The sequence below is a fragment of the Trachurus trachurus genome, assembly GCF_905171665.1.
Source record: "Trachurus trachurus genome assembly, chromosome: 19".
NCBI lineage: Eukaryota > Metazoa > Chordata > Actinopteri > Carangiformes > Carangidae > Trachurus > Trachurus trachurus.
Window position 1 is genome coordinate 17,217,045 of NC_139913.1, and position 25,422 is coordinate 17,242,466.

General features: G+C 41.4%; 1 protein-coding gene across 1 annotated transcript in view; it reads right to left on the bottom strand.

The window, feature by feature from the left end:
• Nucleotides 1–25,422, bottom strand: part of rab26 (RAB26, member RAS oncogene family) — a gene marked incomplete at both ends in the record, with an annotated part of 111,038 nt that overhangs the window by 32,930 nt on the left and 52,686 nt on the right. Inside the window, one exon of the mRNA XM_083994037.1 lies at nt 12,533–12,585. Within this exon, the coding sequence (XP_083850163.1) occupies nt 12,533–12,585 (53 nt within the window). The remainder of the gene's footprint in view (nt 1–12,532; nt 12,586–25,422) is intronic.

The window sequence follows — 25,422 nt, forward strand, 5'->3', positions numbered from 1 at the left end:
TTTAAGGTGGTACTGTGGCTTAAATCAGGCCCTGTGAAAATCACATTCTAAATGAAGTATTATGGTGATGTTGAGGTGTGCAGGCCTACGACTACAACTACTACAGACTTCAGAAAGCTTCTTGGACTGGTACATCCGCATAGAAATCCTAACATGATGTTTTTCTACCAAAATTAGAATAATGATGCACAATTACATACCAAATCCTGGCTCTTGTTCATCAAGCATCTCCACACCGTTCTCCTCAAGGACACAGAGATGATCATCACGTTTTCTCCATCGTGGCAGGTCTGATGCCTTTGTCCTCTTTTTTGACCTAAAAAAAACACACACAATATAATCAAAGTAATGCAGTTAACCACACAGACTTCCTGCACAAATGCATCATAATATCTGATCCCCATGCATGGAATAAGATATTTAAATTACCTTTGTGTCAGGCTCTTCGTTTTACTGAGCGTCTCATCGAACTCAACTTCAGCTGTAGCCACTGTATTATCTGTAACCTGTAAAACAGTGAGAAAAGTACAGTGAGGGCTGGCATGTAGCATTAATGTTAGCCTAGCTATGTTAACGTTAGCCTAATCATTAAAATCTACATCAAACAGTGCAGCTAGTAAAGTCAGCCAGTTTAACAACTTTGATCAACCACAAACAGTTTGTGGTTGACGACACTGGCTGTTTTTGGAGGTAAAATAGCTTTAACTGTTAATTATTTAATCACAGTTTTCCATGTTGTTTGTTTACCTGAACGGGGGCTGCCTGTCGGTGAGACGATGTCGGACTTGCCGGAAGCTACGTCAGTCACAATGAAATCAGCTGATCGTTCACTGTAACCATAGCAACGATGGAACTCTGAGCAATCTTCGTAATAACTAACAAACGAAATACACATTAACCGAATAAATATAACGTTAATGATTAAAATAATGCAGCAAACGTTACCACAATAATGAAAAAAAACAACAACCACGACAGCAACTACAAGCTGAAAAAATCTTCGTCAAAACGAAAAAAGTATAAGCCCATAGGTCGTCAGCTGCCTTGAATGGTTACAAAGTTATAGCTAAAAATCTGTTTTTTTTCTCTTCTGAATATCCATTTCATTCGCACTTTCGGGAACCTCCAGCACCCACAGCATGCATGGATGTATTGGTCTTTTCCTTTCTCCTTTTCCTTCTCCTTTTTCTCCTCCTTCTGCTGCTTCTTCTTCTCGTCCGGCAGGCAAAGTCTGGCTCACTGCTGCCTCCCCTGGTTGACTAAAATGAAAAGGCCAACTACATTACACGTCAAGTTACGCGGAGTGGTGCGCACGGTGCAGATCAACTTCCTGCTGCGCAGCAACAACATCTGCGACCGCACGCACGTGTGAACGCGTAACATAATTTGTCAAACAGTGACTGACAGACGTGCACACGCTGCTTCATACGTACGCCGCTTTTGTCACGCGTGAAATACAACCTGCGCGTAACAACGCACGCACGCACGCACGCGTAACAAAGTAACCATGCGTGCACACACACGTCGCTGTGCGTCTTTCCAGTTGTTTTGACTTTGATTTCACCTCATAGTGTGTGTGTGTGTGTGTGTGTGCGTGAGCTTGTATGTGTATGGACTTCCTCCCAATCCTTCACAAACTGCAATAAGCCAATTACAGATGGAGCCATTAAAGTTTCTGTCAAAGCTCCCTGAAGGCTGAATAACCAATTAGCATCCAACTACCACAAGCCTTTCACATCTTATTCTCCGGCTCCTTGTTGTGTTTTTACATATTCATGAGACACCTTGGCCTCTCTTGCTGTCCTTCTGTCTGATAAACTACGGCCACGTGGGGGAATGCTTTTTGTCAAGAGAAAAAGAAAATGTCATTCTGGAAAGGAGAAAGGGGAGAAAAACTTTAGTATAATTTAGAGATGCCTTGACAGGCCAGAAGGGAGAAAACATGACAAATAAACAGAGGAGGAAGCAAGAGTTTTCAGAGGAAATGTGAAGTCTGTAAGGGGAAGCTGGAGAAAATCAGCAAATTTACCGTGCAGAGAGAGAATAGCAGAGAGGGGAAGGAGAGAGAAGGACATATATCATTTGATTCAGAGCTATAAACAGGCAGAGCTGCAGAGTGCGGTTGCATTGTTAATTTTCTGCTTGGCCAAGGAGAGGACCTGCAGAAGGAAAGCATCACCACCCTCTCCTGCCAGTCAACCATATGGTTTGTTCCTGTGCTTCTGCAGCTCAATTAGACAAACTGGCACTGAGATCCACCAAACCTCTATCTGCTCAAGAAGCGACTGCACAACCCAAAACGTCTTCTTTTGTCTCATCAGTCCCTGAGCTCTGGAGTCACTGCGCTGTGACCTGCGGCTCAACTTCATCCTCGCAACTCTGCTGCTGTTACAGTATGTGCTGCCTCATTCACAACACAATGCTGCCTCTCAAGGTAATGCAGCCTGTGATTACATTTCCTACAATATTTGCTGTTGCTGTTTAAATATAATGTCTGAGAGATGAGGTTCATTCCTAGTTGCACAGTTTGTACCCGCGAACAGAGCAGCTTTCCTTTGTGCACATGCTTCTGTGATGACAACAGCCATAAGGTTAGCTGATTAGATTTTCATGGTCAAAGGTTAAAAGTTAAGGTATAATTACAGTATGACACCAATTATCTAATGAGATAAAAACATGAAGGTATTACATTTTATATTAAAATGGTCAAAGGTCAACTTCACTGTCACATCATCAGATGGTCCTGCAAAAACACTTGTGATACTTCTTGATACTTGGCTGGTTTGCGGAGACATTAGACAAAGTTATCATAGTTTACTTTTGAAGCCTTTTGGTGCTGTAAGTGACCCGCCTCCACTTGTAGTGTGATTGTTCCTCACCTCACATACTGTATGGGGGCTTTTACATAGGGTTTAAATTTTCTCATCTTTCCTCTTTATTTCCACATGGGCGACTTTTAAATCTCTGTACCTCAGCGGGCAGCGCTGAGCTGCAGCAGCGGGTTCCATTTATAAAGACCAGCTTCGATATTAGTGAAAGGCCCATTACACTTAAAGAAGCTCCGGCTCTTTCTCTCATTTCCATGCAGGCACTTCTTTCTCCTCCTGTCCTCCTGGATTTACATCTAGTTTCATACAGCAGTCGAGCAATAAGGTGGGAATAAAGTGATGTTAACCCTGCACTATACTCGAAATCACATTAATAGACACTTTCTACTGAATATTAATTCAGGCTATATTAAGGACATCACTCATGAAGGGGTCCATAGAAGGATTCAACAAACAAAAACACATCTACATTGCTATTTGAGGAGAATGTTGAGACTTTTTCATTTCCCTCAAAGACAACCCAAGCCCCAGTAATAACATCACTTGCATGAGGACTGTGCAATCTGTTCTTTATCTTCTACAGTGTGGTGATGGTGAGACAGGGTCACTTCATGTGAACATTACATTAAGACCGATTGAAAGAAGAAAAATCAATTTCACTGCAGAATGAGGACAACATGTGGTAAATGCAACAGATTGCATGAAAACAAACAACTCACTTGGTCACATACATTTGCACAGTCACACTGTAATTGTGCTTCCTACACTATTCCCTCCCCCCTACCTGAACAATCTAGCTGGCTGTGTGCCAGCTGACACCGGGTGTACATCAAATTGATTTTTACTTTACTGTTGTGGGAATCTTTTGAACAACAAAGCCTCCCCGCTGCAAGACGGCTTTCAGTGATTTAATGATTTAAAGATTTTTTTTTTTCTCCGTGGCCTCTGTGCCCGAGCGTGCCGGTCAATGCCAATAAAATCTGTCCGTGTGTGCGTGTGTCTGGCATGTGAGTGAGTGGATATCTGCAACTGAGCAGAGTCGTTGGCCAACAGGGTGTATGGTGCCAGTAGCTGCTGTTAAGGCTTGACATGAGGTTGTAAAAGATTCAGTGGTTTAAAGGCATCAGACTAATTAAAAATATCCATGCATGCAATAATCCTAACCCGACAGAGGTGTGTTTGTGTGCCCATGTAGAAGGCGAGGGGCATTAAATTGTGACAGACCACATAGCCTACATAAATGAAGCCTATTAAACCACACCTAGTTTGTCCGGATCGATTATTCCTTTCTTTTTCCCCTTTGCCAGCTGTAATCCTGTGTGAACTGCGCGTACATGTAAAATGTTTGCTTATTTTCAATGTTATGAGTCTACAGAACAGGGGATAAAGGAGTTTAGTGCTTTTAGGTGTTAAAGGGATAGTTCAATATTTTGCAAATGCAGAGACTGCTTGCCGAAAATTGGTCCCCGAAGGTAATGCTCATCAGCGTTTTTGCATGAATTTACCTCAAAAAGGTCACAACTTGTCCACCAGAGCGCTTTGGAGTTGTTGGATAGTGTATTTGATTAGTTTGATGAGGGAAACCAAGACATTCCATTAGCCTCTGTAGCGTAGCTCTGAGCAGCTGGCAGCTCTGCTCCACTGTTATAAAAATTAGCTTGCAGCGACAATTAAAGGTAATGAACCTACTCCTAAAACTATAGGGATTATGGGGACGGCAATTTGCCAAAATGTTGAACTATCCATTTAAACATCTGAATCAGTGTCCCTCTCTCTTGCTTGCCCACTTGTTGGATGCGTAGACATGCTGTATAGTGGATATCAGCCTAGAAGCCTAGAGGTAGCCTACAAGCAGACAGGTGGTTCTTGTGTGTACTATGAAATACAATCATGTCCCTTGCACAGCTACTGTATGATGTACGATGATGCTTTAGTGAGGCTTGGGTTCACTGCAATACCAAATCTGAGGCTGTTTTCTTCCCTTTTCTTTTTGGCTTTTTATAGTAAACCCTCTCCATCATCCCTTAAAAGGGGTGGACAACAATGACAGCAGAGTCTGAAGGATTTTGAAGACCACGGAAGACAGGTAATTATTCCCAAGCACAAGAAAAGGAGTGAGTTAGCGTCAGCCTCCTGCAACCAGTGTTCACTTGCTGCCAGCTCTACACAGTCCTCTCCAGGACGAAGACAGCCACTAACGTCAGAGTGTTTATTGAAGGAAATGAGGAAGACAGTGGAGCGACTATCGTTCTGTATAAATAGCTGTAATTTGGCTACCTGTGTCATATCAGCTGTCAACACCACTGTCATACGCTACATGATCTCAATACTCTGGACACATCATTATTTTGATAATATTTATGCGATTCTATCATCATCATCATCATCATCATTTTTCTCATTAAAACTAAACATTATGGGTGTCACAATGACATTCAAGGTGTAATCTGCTCCTTATTTACAAAACTCACGATGATGATGAAAATGAACTGCTGAATTGGTGGTAAAAACTAATGACCATCATCAGGTTGGCATGACAACCAGTTAAGTACAAATGTATTATCAACTTGTCCTTGACCAATGAGGACCCAGAACAGAATGACAGACTGTATTAATCATGTCAGGCTTTAGGATTCATGACCACCATCACAATAGTAATGATAAAGATCTATGTGTGTGTGTGTGTGTGTGTGTGTGTGGTATGACCCTGAGTGAGCATATTCTCTAGCTGACTGTATTTGTGTGAGTAGTCTTCATGATGTACAAATATAAGGAAAGCTACTGCAGTTCTCCATCATTATTACATAAAATAAACTTGAACCAGGTCTCGTCCTAGAGCTGCCTGCCAATCCAAACTGCAAGCAACTGGGGAGAAGAACTCCATCGATGGCCAAACCAAAGCCTCTCATCAAAGACACAAGATGAAGCCACTTGGAGTTTGCAAAAACACTAAGGAAGGTAGGAAGATTCTCTCACTGTTTGGTTTAAATTGGCACAATAGCACATTGGTGGTGGTGTCATGCTGTGGGGCAGGGACAGACAGACTGGTAAGGGGTTAATGTGTGTGTGTGTGTGTGTGTGTGTGTGTGTGTGTGTGTGTGTGTGTGTGTGTGTGTGTGTGTGTGTGTGTGTGTGTGTGTGTGTGTGTGTGTGTGTGTGTGTACCAATGTGTCCCCTGAGCATTTATATAAGTGTATGTGATACTGTTTTGATGTTGCTTTGTTTTGTCTTTAAATTTGCACTTTTTTAATTGTTTGCACTATTATTGCATTGTATTATAATTGTTTAACTATTGTAAAGCGCATTGAGTTTGCCCTGTGCATGAAATGCGCTTTATAAATAAAATTGAATTGAATCGAATTGAATAATGAAAACCAGGTCTGGGTGCTCAGGAGCTCAGACTGGCTCAGAGGTTTACCTCCGCTTAGGGACAACTTTGTCAATATCCTTTAGTGTCCCAGCCAGAACCCAATCATACACTATGAGGACCTGTAAATGGCACCCACTGACTCTTCCCATCCAATCTTACAGAGCTTGAGAGAATCTGCAGAGAAGAATGGCTGAAAATCCCCAGAATCCTAGTGTGTTACGCTTGTTGTGTCATTCACAGGAAGAATAGAGGTTGTAATCGCTGACATAGGTGCTTCAACTAAGTACTGAGTAAAGTGTGAACACTTATGGCAATTTGACATTTCTGTTTTTTTTCCCTTTCAAGAACTTTGTACAGGAACAAATTCTGTAATCTCTCCTTTGTTATATGGCAGGACAACATGATACTGTCACATGAAAAGAGTAGAACTGAAGACCTGGAGTCATCGAGACCTACATGCATTACACATGGCAGACTCATTGTCAGATGTACTGAGCATCAAAAACGCTCATTGTACTCGGTGTTAGCAGTGGTGCAGATTGAACAGGATGTAACTGGAGCAAGTTGAGAGCGGGGGTGAGGACGGAGCAGCAGGATGGTAATGGATTTGTCCCCAAAGCTTGGATTTACCTCCTGATTAAAAGCTAATATTTAGTCATATTAAATAAATATTTCATACCTGTTAGGTTGTCTGACAACAGAAGCAGAAAAATATGTAAATTAATGTAAATCCAGCTGGCTGCTTTATAATGTTTGACAGAGTCCAGGCACAGATTAACAACAGTTTAAAGCAACACTATGCAACAATTTGTCATTTTTGTGGTATATTTTTAAAGGCTGCTGGTTCAGGGATCATCCTCAAATTCATTTTGATGGTATGGGGCCATGTGATATGTCATTACATAACACATCCAGAACATGCACTGTGTACTTCTTACAAAAAGCAAGTGCCAGCTGAGCTCTTGGTGTTTGCTGACACCTTCTTCATCGTGAGCTCACTATAGTTTCAGGAACAAACTCCTAAATGCTTCCTATTTGCCCACATGCTGCAAAATAAAGGTTTCTGCTTTCAGAGAACATTGAAGGGTGGCCTTCAGGTCTTATTATCATTTCAGTTGAATGATGATTTAGTGATGGCTTTACTACTTTGCTCTTAAAGGGGGAACAAGCCGTGCATTTATTCTCTCTCTGCATGTTATACCTTGTGGTGCTGTGGCTGTTATGTCAATCTGAGACCAGTTCATTTGTAAGTTTTGCAAAATTCTTTCTTGGTCAAAGCTTGCCCTTCTGGTTGCAAGTGTGGCGTAAACACGACTTGATGAATCAACACCTGCATTTACATAATGAGGCACGTGTCTGAAAGTGGCTTTAAAGGCCACATGTAAAACTATTACTGATTTTATTTGTTTCCTATTACATTTTAGAGTGATGATTCTCATTTATCAGAATTACCACAAACACACTGGACAAAATGTTGTGCAAATTTAAAGCAATGTGCAAAACCTCGTGGTAGGCTACTGAAACAGAAAGAGGATAAGGAGCTGAGCAGAGGGAGAGAAACAGATAGAATTGGGCAGTGGCTGTGGTCATGATTGCAGATGGCATGGAGACTGAAAAGAGGAGTGAAAGAGGAAAACATGGGAGACAAAATGAGAGAGTGAGAGATGGAAATCACTGGGTACCGTCTCCATCTCTATCACCCACCCTGGGACTCTGCTGCAAATGGATTCACACTGTGGGAGACATCAGTGTGTGGTGACAGTGTGCTGCAGGAGCACTGAGTGGACATGGATGTGGTCAGAGATGTTAGTGCAACACACTATGCATTCATAGGATAAAGGTCAAACTATAAATTGCATCTTTTTGATATAAATATGGGTGTTTTTCTTTATTGGCCATTGTGCTCTGTGTATTTAGATGTGTCTGCTGGTTGGAGAAACCATCAATGTGACACATAAGTAACAATACAATAAATGTTCTGATGTTACACACACCACAGTAACCAGTGGCCTTCAGTCTTTTCAACTAATTCATGGCAAGAAAGTATTATATTTGGATCGATAAACGCATCGTAGTACAATAAGTCTATTCATTGCATTAATCTGAGCATTTACATGTTTTTGTTCATGAATGTTATTTGATTAAAATGGCCGGGGATCAGTACAATTGTCCAAACTGCCGCAGCAGAGACACTCCCACCAACAAACCTGTCAAACTGCATCTGCCCACATCCTTGTTGCGAAAACAACAAATGTCCTCAACGATAATTTACTGCTGTGAGAATGGAGCTAAGCCAGAGTCTTAAAGCTGGGGTGAATATATGGAGGGGGCCTGGAATGCATCACACCTCAGTTCTGTTTGTTTGGGTTTTGCTCTGAGATTTCCTGCATCATTTTTAAATCAATAAATATTTAAGTTTAAAAGCACTATCATTTCAATAAATGGCCTTGTTGAAGATGAAGATGAAATAAAAGAACACTCTGGTACAGCTGTGACACATGTCAGAGAGCAAAATAGATGTTTTACTAGCAAAATTATATAAAGTAAAAATATATAAGTAACTTCCATTCATCTGCTTAAGTGCAGTACTGACATTTATTAAATTCAGATAAGAATAACATAGACCCTTCCAAAATCACACATATTGTGCTGTGTGTGTTTGGAACACACACTGACGTGTCAACAAAGACAGACATGTGTGCCGTGCTGTCGGCCTGCTCCGAGCAGGTGGGTGGATGACAGCACAACACGCAGTGAATCCTGACCCTACAATTTCAAAGCTCTGCTGGATTGTCAGTGACACTGCTCCACCTGCCACTACAGCACAGTGTGTCATCAAACCCCACAGCATCAAACAGGCACGAGTGGGTGAAAACACACCTCAGGAAAAAGCTTCAATGGTTTGTACGTGTGCGTATCAGGCCTGCGCAATCTGCACTTAATGTTTTGTTGTAACTAATAATTATTGGTAACTAATAATTAACTGAAAACAATCAAGCTCAAATGACTGTGTGTGTGTGTGAACAGGTGAGCTGCTTCACCTCTCCGCTCTAGAACATCAGAGCTTTTCTTGTGCCAACGCTGTCGTGCGTCGTGTGTGACTCATAACACCCTCATACACAGTGACGTTCCTGTGTGGAGGAAGGGTGGATGCTCACGTTGATGACATGACGGAGGGAGACTTTGTCTAACTTGTGAAGGACGAAGAAGATTTATCATGAGCCCACATTTCAACGCTTGAAAAATGAACACACAGACAGTGCCGCTGCTTCAAACCCTAACGCATGTGAAATCCATCCTGCCCTGAACTGAACAACCCCCAGCTCCTATTTCAGCAAAAGCTCCCTGAAATCATCCACTCTGGTCCGGCTCTTTGTGCGTCCTTTGATTGCTCCAGGAATATCTGGCAGTGATTGGAGAAGCCCTGTGGTTCTAAGGAGAGCTGACACACAAGGTGAAACCTGGGACCCGGTTCGGCCATTTGTGGCCGATGGCTTCAGTCTTTTTAAAGTCATTAAGCGGCAGGAAAAAGAAACTTAACACTGCATGGTGGAGTGAAGGCGGTGGTGCACTGGCCAAGAATCCACCTCTGAACATTTTAGGAAAGTTTCAAAGTACAATTTAGTGTCTTTTGCCATGATTAGAAAATCTATTTTCTTCTCTCTCTGCCCCAGAGCAGATCTGAATCTTGCTGAACTCTTGACTCGACTGCTAGAATGACTTCCAATCTGTGACGGGGACTTTACAAAGTTAATGTATTCATTATGACTCTACTTAGTGAGGAGCTGTACAGGTTTGAGGAAATAACCCCTGATGATGTCGAAACAAATTACTGATGGAAATCCTGAAACCCATTAAATTAAACCAGGTTTAATCTGATTATTAAGAAAGAAAGACGGTGTCTGACAATTTGTGTAACTTCCAAAGAGCATGTCCACTCCATGCAGTGGAAAGAACAGTGAGGATTTGACTTCTGAATCAATCTCCATAATTCCCTTCATCACTTTTTCTGCCCACTCAGAATTAAATACCCTCAGCTACTTGTATAACTGTACAGGACAGTGTGGTAGTGAATCTCAACATCTGGTGACCATACTCTTGATCAGGTTGGAAGACATGAGAATGAGATTGTTTCACACTTCCAGTGACTCTAAAAGCTAAGCTATCCAAACACTGAATGACAAAACTACACACATGTCAGTATTTTTGATAAAAACAGGATTTTGCTGCTAACTGTTGGGGCAGTAGATACTATGACTTCACAGCCTGCGAGACCAAATGCTTAGGCCCAGTCCCATTTCTCCTCCCTTAACACTAGCACTTGGTTTCGAGTGGCCTCCAAAGGGAGAAACCCCTTGGCTTACAGTAGAAGATGTTAGAAGACAGATCTTACCCGATGAAATGGGACACCACTTAGCACAGCCGATGTGTTCACCTATGTCACGCCTTAGCAACGACGTAGGAGATACAACTTGTTGTAGGTTTTCGTTCAGGTTTGAAAATGCCGGCTCCAGCGGTTTTGTTACCTGTTGCGTGGGCTTTGATGAATCTTTCTGTTTGATCCTTGGGGTATTTTTTTTTACCAAAGCATGTCACAGACATGTCTTTAAGACACCTGGGAACTATTTAAATTTGTGGAAAGGGAGCATATCTCCTTTAAAATAATTGGGACACCCTGCCCTTACACAAGAATGCACAAAACTGAGTGTTAGGGCCTAATTATTCTGTCCAAAGAATAGGTTTTGTGTTTTATAAAGTCAAAGTCAGCAGAGTTCACTCGAAACTGACGTGTACATACAAGAAAATTCTCCTTTCTCTCCTCTGTTTCCACCCCCAAGCATTCAGATAGCAGACAGAGTGATTTAGTAGAAACTATTATAAAAACATAATGATGCTAACCAGCTGTTTGAAGGGAATCCAGGCTCTGAGCCTGTTTCTCTCTAGAGACTGCTCTCCATCCTCTGTTAATGAGCCATTTGGGCATCTACGCACACATCTGTATGAGCGCACATACACATTCAGGTCATACCAGCACCCCACACAGGTACACCTGTGCACACACACAGGCACGCTAACAAACTCACGCACGTACACACAGACTCCAGATGTAAATGCATTCGTCCAGCCAGATGGCCATGGAGCCATTCCTCTCATTGATGTGTTAGACGCACACTTTTATAATGGCCACATTCTGCTCTTAACTCCGCTCTGCGTTAATCAAAGGAACGCGCTGCACCTACAAGAGACGAGGGGAGTGGCTCCTAATGGGGAAGGAGATGGCGGAGGGAAGAAAAATCACAGTGGGAGCTGAGTTCAGAGGAGAGACAGGTGGCAACTACAAAGAGATGGATCCATTTGGGGGAAAAGTTAGTTCTAATCTGCATCCCCATGTTTTTGGTTTCATCTTTTTGATTCACATTAATAGACAAAATACCCATTATCTCCCATTTTCTGCTTCTTATCTGAGGCTGGTTCACAGTGGCAGCAGGCTGAGCAAGGTAGTCCAAACTCCCCTCACCAACCAACAGGCTCCTCTTGTTTAATCCAGGACAGATGAGATACACACCAATAACCTCCTTTTATTTTATTGTTGTGACAGGTTGTTGTATATCTGTGGCCTGAAGAGTAGATTCTGAATCATTTGTCATTTAATTTGAAACGTATTTTATAGTATAAATTATTTTTCCACTGATTTATGGCTTGACTCAAGGAAAATACAAAAATCAATCACGCCATTAAAACCAGTCACCTGTTTTCATGTATTGTCTTATAACCTGTCCCATTGTATCCTGGGGCTCCTACCTCTGTCTCCAAGAGACATCTCTATCAGTCGCCCAGTCCATCTTAACTGGTTCTTTTTGACCAGTGACTGTCTCTCTGAAGACCCTCAGAGGAAGGTGACTCCAGATGGCTGAGCCCCTTACTGTCACTGAGGCTGAGCCCATCACTGTATGGAGAAAACTCATTTCAGCTGCTATAGTAACCATAATCTCACACTTACACTCACTACCCAGAGCCCAAGATCTTAAGTGAGTGTCGGAACATAAATCGACTGGTAAATTGAGAGCTTTGTCTTCCGGCTCAGCTCTCTCTCTCTATACAGTTCAGCTCTTATAGCTGTTAATGCTGCACCAGCCCGTCAGCCTCATGAACCATTTTACCACTACCTGTGAACAAGATCCTTGAAATCCTTCATCTGGTGCAGCTGCTCACTCCTAACCCAGGGGTGTTCATCTTTTCTAAAGAGCTTCAGATATGTCATTTTTCAAAACATGCAACACCGAAGGAGTGAATGCAGAAAGAGAAAGTGACAGACAAGTGTAACTGTTCTTACCCGTATGTTGTCGAAGGACGCTTTGTTGGTGACATCGTAGAGAAGCAGAAGAGCTGCAGAAAGAGAAAAAAGGAGATGTGTTTGAAACGTGACTGTATTTTTATTATAACCTTTATTTATTCTCGAGAGACATTGAGGTTGCCCTCATTTTCAATGTCGTCGAGTTTACAACGCAGTTTAAAAATATTGACAGTGGTTACAGTCATTTGAAGTGATTACAACCAATATACACTTAACAAGAAACAAGAAACACAATCATCTGAAACAGTTACAAATGGAAACACAGTTATTCATGACCAAGTACCTAAACTCACTGAGTGAAGGGAGCGCATCCAATCTCAGGATGTGCTGTAACGCGTTCCAAGAGCTAGGGGCATCATAACAAAAAGCAGTCTTGCCAATACTCGTAAAGACTCGAGGAACTTTGAGTAGCAGTAGTTCAGCCGAACGGGTCCTGTAAGTACCAGAGTTCCATTCCAACATATTTGCTACATACAGTGGTAATTTGCCTGTAAGAGCCTTAAAAATATATAAAAACCAGTGCCTCTTGCGCCTTTCCTCAAGAGAAGGCCAACCAACTTTTCCATACAAAACACAGTGGTGAGTATCATATTTATCACCCGTGATAAATCTTAGAGCTGAATGATGGACTGAATCTAGACGTTTCAGAGTTGAGGCAGCAGCATGTCTATAGATGATATCACCATAATCAATGACGGACATAAACACCGCTTCAATTATTAATTTTCTTGAGAGCATTGGAAAGCAAGATTTGTTTCTGTACAGAAAACCAATTTTTTGTCTCAACTTTAAGATAAGTTCATTAATATGATATTTGAACGAGAAATCCTCTTCTAGCCAGATCCCAAGATATTTGTACTCCTTGACTCTCTCAATTTCTGAGCCAGTTTTGGTGTAAAGATGGATACTATTGTAATCAACATTTTTGGATCGGGTAAACAACATATATTTTGTCTTGTTTGCATTAAGCAGCAGTTTATGTTTGATTAATGAATCCTGAAAAGAATTAAAAGTAGTTTGCAGGTTGTTGATGGCTGTCTGAACAGAATCCGAAATACAATATAAAACTGTGTCGTCCGCATAAAAATGGACATTACAACCATTTAAAGAAGGAATAATGTCATTGATATAAATAGTAAAAAGCAATGGACCCAAGACTGACCCTTGTGGTACACCTCCCGTAACATTCAAAAAATCTGATTTTGTATGGCCAAGCTTAACACATTGATGCCTGTCAGTCAAGTAGCTCTGAAACCAAGCACACGCAATATCATCCAACCCCATTGTCTCTAATTTTCTCAGGAGCAGATGATGATCAACTGTATCAAATGCTTTAGATAGATCTATAAATAGAGCAGCACAGTGATACCTCCTGTCTAAAGCTGAAATTATATCGTTTGTCACCAGTGTGATTGCTGAGATTGTGCTATGGTTGGCCCTGAAACCAGACTGATATGGATTTAAGAGTGAGTGGTCTGAAATAAAAAGCTTAAGTTGAGAGCTGACTAAGGATTCCATAATTTTTGCCAGACAAGGTAGTTTGGAAATAGGGCGATAGTTATTCAAATTATCTCTATCTCCACCTTTATGTAAGGGGACCACATGTGCTGATTTCCATTGTATCGGAAATTTTCCGGTTGAGATGGATAGATTAAAAATGTCTGTTAATTGCTGGGTGACTATTGGTGCTGCTAGTTTCAAGAAAAGGGAATCCAGATTGTCCTCACCGGTAGAGCACTTAGGATTTATGGCCTGTAATTCATCAAGCACCTCACTGCAAGTGAATGGGTGGAAGGAGAAACTAGAGGTGTGAACCTTGGAGGACTTAGCAGTACAGCTGCCTGAATCGAAGTTGTTGAGGTGGAGTTCCGGGTACTCCTTATCAAATAAGGTTGCAGCTTCTGCAAAGTGTTTATTTAAAACATGGCATATTTCAGCCTCATTTAGTGCGACCGGGTTCCCAATTTCATTGTTTAGTAGTGGGATTTTAGAGATCTTATTTTTATTTTTATCCATATTTACTGCTTTCCAGAACAATGTTGGGTTTGAGGAGGAGCTAGTGATGAGATTCAGGTAATAATTTGATTTTGATTTTCTCAGGGCTGAAGTACATTTATTCCTAAGTTGTCTAAAGCATAACCAGTGTGAAGGATCACCTGAACGTCTTGCTCGGGACCAGGCTTTATCCCTCTCACAGAGTAGGGCTGATAGCTCTTTATTAAACCAGGGTGCTATCCTATCTTTAATTCTAAACCTCTTGAGAGGGGCATGTTTATCAACAATAGAAATAAAGGTATCGGTAAAAGAGTCAAGAGCAACCTGAGCATCACTGTTGTTCACTGCAAGATTGGCAAGAATATGTGCTACATCATTACAGAAGAGTTGCTCATCAAAAGTTTTTGTATTCCTCTTTGTGACGATGTGAGATCCCATCTTTTCTAATTTTGCACTTCTCACACATGCTATGGGGCAGTGATCACTGCTACCCAGCCCAAAAACTCCAGTGCCAGCTATCTTATCGACTCTATTAGAGAAAATAAGATCAATTAGTGATGATTTTGATTGGTCCTTCATATTGGGTCTTGTAGGTTCAGTGATAAGTTGAGTTAAATTAAAGTTATGAAATAAATCTCTCATATAATCTGAGGTGCCGCTCAGCCAGTTCACATTAAAATCACCCACAACAATCATTTCTAAATTTACATACTTTGAGATTAGTTCTGCCAATGTATCTAAAGAATTAGCACTGGCAGATGGGGGTCTATAAATACCAATCACCACCAATGAAGAAGACCCCAGGTGAACCTGCAGGGAAATAAACTCAAAACAGCTAGATATGGAAGTAGAGTCCAGAATAGACACTTTAAAACCAGCCTTAACATAGATTGCCACTCCACCTCCTCTTCTAGCTCTATCAGCTCTGAATAAGCTATATCCAGCCAGAGACACATCACAATCCGTAATACTTTTATGCAGCCATGATTCACTCAAAACCAAAATATCAGGATCAGCCTGTAAGACTACAGCTTTAACATAGTCCAGGTTCTTCAACAGGCTTCTAATATTCAGGTGAAGTAAACCAAGACCTTTTCTGCTCTTGAATGACTCAGGTCCAAGTGATGGTTTTGAGCTATCTGAGAACACAACAATACTAGGCTTCAAAGTCCTGGACACTCTTTCTAAAGAGCGAAGGTTTTGGTAAATGACACCTTTAGAGGTGTTGACAGTTAGTTGGTCTGATCTGTCAGTGATTCTTACAGGAATAACAGAGCTAGATATAGGAAAATCTAGTGGTTGTAATGGTACCAGGGGCCTGCAGGGGGAGCTAGATGGGAAAGGAGTGTTGGGAGAGCCTGTTACAGTGACCGCAGAGGGAGGTGTTGGTGCTGTGTGTCGTGTAAACAGTCAGTCGGTGAATGTGGTGGACTGGATGTCAACTGGATGTCAACTGTTCTGAGAAACCACATGTGAGGCAGATAGTGAGGCAGAAACAGATAGCCAACTCTAGAATATTAAGTAGGAATGAGCTGGTGGTTTTTATCATCCAACAGGCGCCATCCACTCCATTTGTGTGGTTGTACTTATTTTCATAGTTGGCCTGGCCACTAGAAGCCAATGCAGCCATGTTGTAGAGCTGTGAATATTAAAGGGGAACTATGCAAGTCTGGTCGCTTTTCCACTGTTTTGCTAACCCTCCTCCCGGCCATGTGCATTGGTTTTCAACAAAGCAAGCGCAAAAGCAATCCATGAGGCCGTGGATAATGTTATATATCATACACTCGTAGCGATGTGTATATTTGTGTAGTTTCATCTGTCATAAACAAGGGATTACGGGGCACATTTGTGTTGTGGTGCCGCCACCGCCGGACACCGGGTCAGAGGCACTGATCTTGCAAGGTTGGTTTTCAGCCAAGAGACGCTCCGTGGAAGGCAGAGAGCCTCCATTCTCCCTGTATCAAGTTACGAGTCATTTATTTAACCATCATAATTACTCCAAAGATGTTCAATTAAGGTCAAAATGTAGCACAGTTAAAGCATCTATAAGAACTTTTAGTTTGTGTTGATTTTGGCGACCCCTGTGGACAAAAGTGGTAGTGTTTTGCCGGAATGAAGACTGCTCTAGCGTGTATTGTCGTAAAGATGCTTATCTGGCTGAGTACTGTAATCATTTTGTCCGGCGGACTGACCCAACCACTGCCTCCTGAAGGTATGGAGTGACGTTATTGAGAAATACCTTATCTTCCCACCGATTGCTGTTGCAGCATCAGCAGAAACGAGAGACTTTTGCAAAAAGTTTTTTTATAGCTGCTTTAAGGTAAAAATCCTGTATGTTTTTACCATTTAACTCTGTGTGCCTGTCATTCAGGGGGCTCACATGGGAATACCAGTCTCTGAAGTCCTGTTACTGTCCAACATCTGACCGAACCACCTCTCAATTGTTTGTGTGTTGTACAAAACATGACATTTTCTTTCCTCAAAACTGTTTTGCCACTGAATATAATCCAGACAGCCAGTAGCAGAACTGACTCAACATGTACAACAGTGGGCGTCAAGAATCACTCCTAAATTCAACACACAACCAGATTCACATTGAACCAACTTCAGTGAAGGAACTAGGAGTCCTGCAACAGACAGTCCGACCCCCAAAGGGTCCTGATCTTAACATCTTTGTGCGATATAAAGATAGAAAAGGCACCATGGAGGATTAAAACCACTGAGGAGCTGGAGGAAAGTTCTTCGAGATGTCTGGAACAACCAACCTGCCATGTACCTTGACAAACTGTGTGAGGAATACAGAGCAAAACTAACTGCTGCAGGCAACTCACACCAAATATCACTATAATTGTCAGTTTGCTACACTTTGTATGACATTGATTGAAAACTATTCATGGTATTGTTTCCGACAGCATCCTCACTGTAGTTTTAATGCTTAAAACTTTTGCAGAGTATCGAATATGAACACATTTTTAGGAAATTGTCTTGCAATAATTAACAGGACAGAATCAGGAAATTCTTCTCTGGCTCATTTGGAAAACAAACATGTTCGGTGGAGTTGTTATTTTCCTGGAGAGCAACCTCAAACATGATCAAAAAAAAAAATGGTGAGAATGTGGAAGAACCCTTTTTTCCATAAAATGCTGCAGCTTTTAAGATTATCTTTGGATCACTGTGTATTAAATGTGGATCCAAAATAGATTTAAAAAAAAAATAAAAGTTGCTAACAAATTCATGCCCTTAACCTCCTGTTATAACAAAACAATCTATTGAGAACTTAGAAGCAAACACAAGTCATCCAATGATTTTTGACTATCCCCTTTTTTCCGAACGTCAAAAACGTAAGCCGGTTTTGCTCTTCCAGTACGGTAAATGCATGGAATTTTTTTTCAATGAAAATCTGCAAAATGCATGGATTATCACACGGATATCACACAAATGGACATCCATGTAAAAAGCCAGCGTTAATAGATCCATGCGTCCGGCTTCCGGTTTTGACTTTCAGAAACTTGTGGATAGTAAAAACCAGAACTGTAGGCACATGAACTAAACTCTGCCAATGCATTCGGAGCTTTATTAAGTTCTGCCTGAGTTTAATCAGGAACTGTTGGATCTTGCACAGACAAAATGCATGAAGAGAAAGTGTTACACTCTCCCATTTACCACAACATTAGTTTCACACCTGACAACACAATCACACAAGTGAATTCTAATTACCCCCAACTGCACAGTGCTGACGTATACAGAAGAATATCACCTCGGGTAGTTTTTATTTTTTTAGTGCAAACTGGAGGGTGTGTATTCTAAAACTCATTACACCTACGAGGGCAATGGTAGCTCATTTTCTCAGCTGGATCAACCTTCATTTGGAAGAATTATCCAAAGCTAATTACCTCCACAGCATCTCTCCTCCTACTGCCGCAACAGATCCCTGCAGCCATCTACTCTCTACATCTCACTCTTTCCTCATTCCTACACTGTCTCTTTATCCACCCTCGTCTTCCCTAACCCCTCCACCCCTCTGCCATGGCCGCATTTTCACCAATCTGTTTTAGATTAAGTCCTCTATTTGTTTATTCCAAACAGACAAGTCCATGTAGGCTGTTTAATGAGTTGTAATCACCATGAGCGTGGTCTGCCTCTGACAAACTGAGACAACACAAGGAGGTGAAAAGAAAAAAAATAGACAAGAGAGAAAGAAAGAGGCAACCTGCCCCACCAGTTAATTTCCTCTCACGTGGCTTCAGTGTTTATCAGACCGGAGTCGACCAAAAGGAGTTGCTTTCCTTCGCCCTCCCTTAATCCAATTACAACTTGCCTAGAGCACAAGACAGATGAAGGTACAGAATTTTCTCACAGCAGCAGAGAAGCAGAGAGTTTTTATCACAGGCAGTTACACTTGTGGCTGCCAAACAACAACTTTGAAAGATGGAGGGAGTCTGAGTAAACAGGTATTCGGTAGATATGAGATGGGGACGGATTGTGACACAAAGGTGAGACAAGTTAATTAAAAGACAGACATATGCTGAGGTAAATAGGAATACTAATGGACAGACCTTTAACCTCACAGCACATGAGGCTGAGACTAATAAGATGGTAGGTGAAAAGCTGACATAGACTGAAAAGTTGATTCCTGTGGCTTAATGTTATTATGGCTGCTCGTCTTAACAAGCACAGCAGGGTGATTAAGATGCCATGCAGAGTAGAAAATAATAGGTGAAAGTAATTTAAATGTATATGTGTGTGTGTGTGTGTGTGTGTGTGCAATCCAATCGCCTCTGAAATTTGCTCTGGTTCACTTAACTGTCAAGACCACAGCTTTTCTGATTGGTTCACTTTCACTGCTCTAATAGCCTCAGCAGGAAGCTGTTCCCATTGAAAGAGCAGTGGAGACCAAAAACAAAAAGTACATCAAGAGTGAAAATTGGTCTTAGGTTCAACAGGTGGCCAGACACAAATGAATGATTATATCGCTCTGTAAGTGATGGATGTGTTAATAAGCAACTGTTCGCTAACCTTTTTTGAACTCATTGGAGGTTTAAAAATAAAAATGTAAATTTCTCAAACCGAATCACATCTTGGAATCCATTTGGTGCTCCCATCTCAACATATGACCCGCACAAGCTGCAAACAGACAATATTAACTATTTGACTTTGTGGCCTATACTGCTAGCCTGACTCTCGCCAGACCCTTGTAGTTCCGCAAAGCTACGCTGAGCTCCACACAAGGGTCTGGGACTGCTCCATAGGCGATTCATTTCAGAAGGCGGGGCCTTGTAAAAAAATCTTGTGTGTGATTGGATAAACCACTTGTCCGTTATCTTGAATGACGTGCTACTTCAGCCACTCACTGCGAGCCGCCATTGTTGTTTGATTCAAACAGTCGCTTCAGCGCTACGTCACACCTCAGAAAGTCCCGCCCGGCGATCCTGATTGGTTCATTATTTTTTGCTCCGGGGAAGAAGTTTGCATTGGCCTCGAGTCCAGACCCTTGTGTGAAGCTGAGCGTAGCGCCTCTGGTGGAGCTTTGCGGAACTACAAGGGTCTGGCGAGAGCCAGGCTACTATACTGCCACCTTGACTATTAAAGTTGCAGGAAAGCCCGAGCAGGAAGAGATGGAGTTTGATTGAGTGAAGTGATCCATAAAGACCGCAGCCATCCATCATCTCTTAGATGATAATCTGCATCAATAATCACTGACTGACCTTGGCTGCTCATCTTCCCTTGAGAATAAGTCGCATAAACAAGCATTGCACACTGACGTATGCATACAAATAAACATAAGTCTGCAAACATTCAGGATTTGACCAATTATGATCAAAAACAGATTGTTCACAAGGACTTGACAATAGTGCACATAATTAACCAGTGCTTTCAGGAGTCATAAAAAAATTCCATACATAAGACAATGTATTGCAAAACAAGGTCAGATCTACAGCATGTCTCTCGGGGTTTGTTTTATAGTATTTTGCCTATATTTGATCGAGTTTCCTAGAGATTCCTATTTCATGTGGCTTTATGCTGCAACTACCACTGCAGTACAGGTTGCAAATACCTTTTTTACTCTATTGACAGCTATTGTCCTTTTATGTTCTTTCACCTCATACAGAAACAATAGTGATACAAGATGATGCAATTTTATATCACTCCACAGCAATATATCACATTATATGCATGCACCTTTTTCTATACAACTTTGATTTTAAGATAAAACATGAACATCAATAAAATATTGTTTTCATTTCTGAATACAGAACCAAGCTTTCTGCTTTTGCAGTTATGCTAATACAAATCAGCTACTTGCTCAAGCGTCACATTTAGCATAGAGCAGTATGGATCTTCTCATCTAACCCCGGTGCTACTGTCATTTGTTATTGCATATGCTTATATGTGGTTGTATCTCTAGCATCTAAACTGTTTTATGGAGCTGATTATACATGAAAATGTCAGAGTTATGACTGACATCAAGTTTTATATCTGGTTACAAAAGTTAGAGCCTAAACTGATTTGCATGTGCACTAACAACACTGCCAGAATATTTCCAACAGCTTGCAAATCACAGCAACTAAGTGCCAACAGTCGCTCTTCTGGGCCATTACTGCCTTGAAAATAGAAAGCACACCAATGATTACTCCACATTGGGCACACCTGCTAATGAAAATATGTGTGTGCGTGTGTCTTTTAAAGTTATCTGACTCCCTTCATCCCCTCAGGCATGTTGCTGCAACCTGCCGATGAGGTAACTCTGCGAACATATGAGAGAGAGCATAGAGATTGCTACCAGCGAGCCCTCCTTCCATCACCTTCATTATTCCTCCGACACTCCCAGCAGCAGTTGTCATTTCCACCTCTTCTCCCAGCTAAGCACGGCCCAGGGGGCTCCGTCCTATGGCATCCATTTAGAAAGAGCTGAATCAATCACCATGACACGCGATTACGTGAAATTCCTCTGGTAGAGTGACGGTTAAATCCATTAATGCTTGGAGACATCTCTCAAATAACTGATGAAGAGGAATGAACAGGTAAAGTAAGTTTCATTGTTTCCCATATAGCAATTGGCTCATGTGGTGACGTCAACATTGACACCTTTTCTATTTTATAAATTGATTAAATAAGTGTATCATTGTAACGATAGACACACCAGTTGCACTGGCCATCAGGTGCCAATGCAAACATCCTGGTGGGCTGAGAGAATTAAGTTTGGCTCTGTCATTCAGGGTGCTCAGTCAACATGTTATGGATTGAACACATCTGTTTATTGTTCCTTAACTCTTAATGCCTCCAATAACTGTTTGGCTCTGAAAAAACCAAGCCGTTCATCTAAATGTGGACCACACTGACATCTGACTATGATTCATTATCTTATCTATTCATTTATTTCTTTTAACTTTATTATGCTGGATCAACATAAATTTTAGCAAAAATACATATGTATTCCCACGCCCCCCAAAAAACAAACGAAAAACTTCAATTAAAACATGTTGAAAATCAAAATGAAGATGGGCATAGGAAATGTTAGTAAAAATCAATATACATGTTTTCTCCACTGCTGCCATCTCGGTGCTGTAATCTGAGCACATTGTGTCTATATAAAAAATAAAATCATGCCTCTTTTTTGTCATGTTTTCTCCCTTAGTATCAAAAATGGTATCAAGTATTAAGTATTTTCCTGAAGATCAGTATTGAGTTTGTAATTCTAGTGTAATGGCAACCCTAACACACATACACAAGCCCACAGAAACACACAGACACCTTTATCGGTCTCTCAACTTGTGGCAGATTGAGAAAATTAAAGTGAAGCCTTAAAAACCAACCTTTTCCAGTGTGTGTGTGTGTGCTTAAAAACACACAATCACTGACTGAGGCGTCTCACACAGCCGCTCCAACACTCACAGGGGCACCAACTGTCACAGCTGTCTGACTGACTAAAGTTGCTGATCTGCTTGCTTAAACCCCTGGATAGAAAATAGAAAAAGGTAAACCCCATGAGACAGCTCTGGCCTTAAGCCTCGGCGAAGGCCTAGGGGAACGATTTCTCATCCCATCCACTATAAATCAAACAAACACATGCAGCTACAGGGGGCATCAGACCTTCTGTCCTGGTTATGAAGTCCTAATCAATGAGTGAGGGAGCAAATCTTTTCTCTGAGCAGGCAACAACAACAATAAAATCTGTCTGCATAACAATATGTCATGATTGTAGGGGAGTAGCCTTTTCATTTCTGAAGCGGACTCGGTAGAAAACGAGGCTGAAATTAGAATTAGGAGCGAATCATTATTAAATATATCTAAATGCTGATACGTTTGGCCTCCTCTGAAGGCCTAGCGGTCCCTCAGGGTCCAACCAGTGCTCTGAACTCACTTCACACGATTGCTGAGGAATAAAGCCTCAAAAATGCCTTTGACTCTGACCTTGCACATCTGTTTTAATATGCAAGACGTTAGGAAGTGTGTGAGAAAGAGAGACAGCGCTTGGTGATGGATCACACAAGCTCATGGCTTTGTGTACTGTATAGCAGAGCAATATCCTCAATGTTTTGTTTCCAGTCTCTCCTCTTCCCCCCTTTCTTCCCCTTTCTCTCGCTCTCTGTCCTCCTCTGTCCACTTTTCCTCTTTCCTTATCCAACTCTTGATCATCGTTCCTCTGCCGTCCTCCTGCCTCGGTTGGGGCGTGTTTCGCCCCCACATGCTGCTGCTGATTGAGGCCCACAGTTGCTCATTAGTGATGAAAGAAGTAACCGGAGAAGATGGAATAGAGGGAATAAAAGATGATGCAGGCAGGATGGAAAGAGGCAGAGAAGAGCAATGACATAATGAGGTAATGACACTGATATAATAAGAAATAGATGTAGCTGGTGTTCGTCTTACACTTGTCATCTGTCACCAAGTCTGTGTCCCTACAACCTTTCTATTGTGGCTTTTTTTTTAAGCCACAGAGATGAAGATACCCCTGACCTGAGTTTTTGATGCAACCCAAGACTGGAGAGAGCAACATCACTATGTTTTAAAACACAAGTCTATTGTACTAATAATAGTACTCACTCAAAATCAAAATAACTACATTCTGAAAAGACAGATTGTACAGTTTCTTTATTTTTATTTTTATTAGGCATGGCCACAATAAACTTCAATTTGAGTTTATGTTTACAGAGTTTCTACTGATGTACCGATAGCTATCACTGAAGTACTTTGATATTAAGGAAATAACATCCTGTCTATGATGAAAGTGTTATTCATTAGAAATCTAAAAATGCATGTCAGATGTGTTTCAGTGATGACTCTGAGTGCAAATTACAGAAATGGGGAGAAAACAACATGAAAGCAACGCTGTGTTATGTCCAAGAGGAACTATGCAAGATAATAATACACACAATATACACAGAACGCTGTTTGTCACTCTTCCTCTGTAATTGACCAATTAGCTAAGACTGAAATATTAACCAGATTATTCCCTGAGTCAATAAGTCATTACAGAATTCCTTCTTAGACAAATGTGTTTATCTTGAAGAAGACTAGAAAATACAGACAACTCCCTGTGGCCTGTGCTTTTGAAGATCATCAGTTTAATTACTTTATCATTATTTTATTATGCTCAGCTCAATTGCATGAACAGAGGCTGCTGAGCTATACTTTTTAGTACTTTATACATTGGTCATGTATATTTAAACATTTATTTGTGATGTAACTTTTCATCTGGTGCCATCAGCAGATACAAAGTTTCTCTTTTTACCTGAAAAATCAATGGCATCATTTCCTTTCAGCTTCCAGTGTACTTCCTATTTCATGTTACTCTGCACTGATGACAACGATGATGTGGGTTAAACTGGACGGTGATGACGACCACCGCTTGACTTTCTGTTTACACCAACCCCACACTAATTAGCTACCACTGCTGTCATGTGGCTGAAGCAGATGCTCCACTACAGAGGTATAACCCCCTCCTCTTCCCACCGATAACAAAGAGAAGGTGATGAAGGCCATTACAGAGGAATGAAGCAGCCAAAGCACCTCATTCTGAACAATAGAACCCAAACAACCCTTTCAATCATACGGCGCCATTTGGAGCTGTCAGCCATAATGCAGCCATTACCTGTTCCGTGAAATCTATTAACTCGCTGGTTCGCTGTCTTAAAATTCATCATGTTGGCTCTTTCTGTGAGATCAGGTAATGAGAAAGGACACGGCAGGAGTTTTATTTCAAGCTGAAATGTCCATCACTGTCACATCTGCGTTACAAAGTGTCTGATCACACAAAGTGACGTGGAGTGATGGTGCTTCTTTCTGGGAAAGTGATTCTTTAATTTTGTAAGTTCTCTCCTACATGCCTGCACATTATTCATCACCGAGCAGAGGTGCGTGAAGGGCCTGGAGTGAAAATACTCACTGTCCTCACATCACCTGAGCTCTCTTAACTACCTCCCTCTCTGTTCTTCCTTAATTCCTCTGTGTTTGTTTTAGCGAGCTGCTGCTTCTATTGAGCCATAATGCCTCTTCATTACAGAGCTGGCTTCTATTGAAAGCTCTACAATGAATTTGCGCTACTCTTTTATCCACTCTCCTGTCTCACCTCTACATTAACGCCTGTTTCCTTTTGTCTCCACAGCCTGAGAATGGTGAAGGACAAGTTGTTTGCATACTTGAACTGATTTATACAGTTACCATTAGAGCTCAATGCACTGCAACTTATGAAGACATATGCAAAGATATAAATGCATGGCAATTTTCAGTCCTACAACACCGCTGGAGTGTTTCCAGGGGACACTAAAAAGTGATGAGCCAGCTGTTCAATGCTCACTTGTGACTCTGAAGTTAAAAACACTGAATGATACAGGTTTCCCAGCAAGTTCATCTTGGTTTTTATTTTTATTTGCATT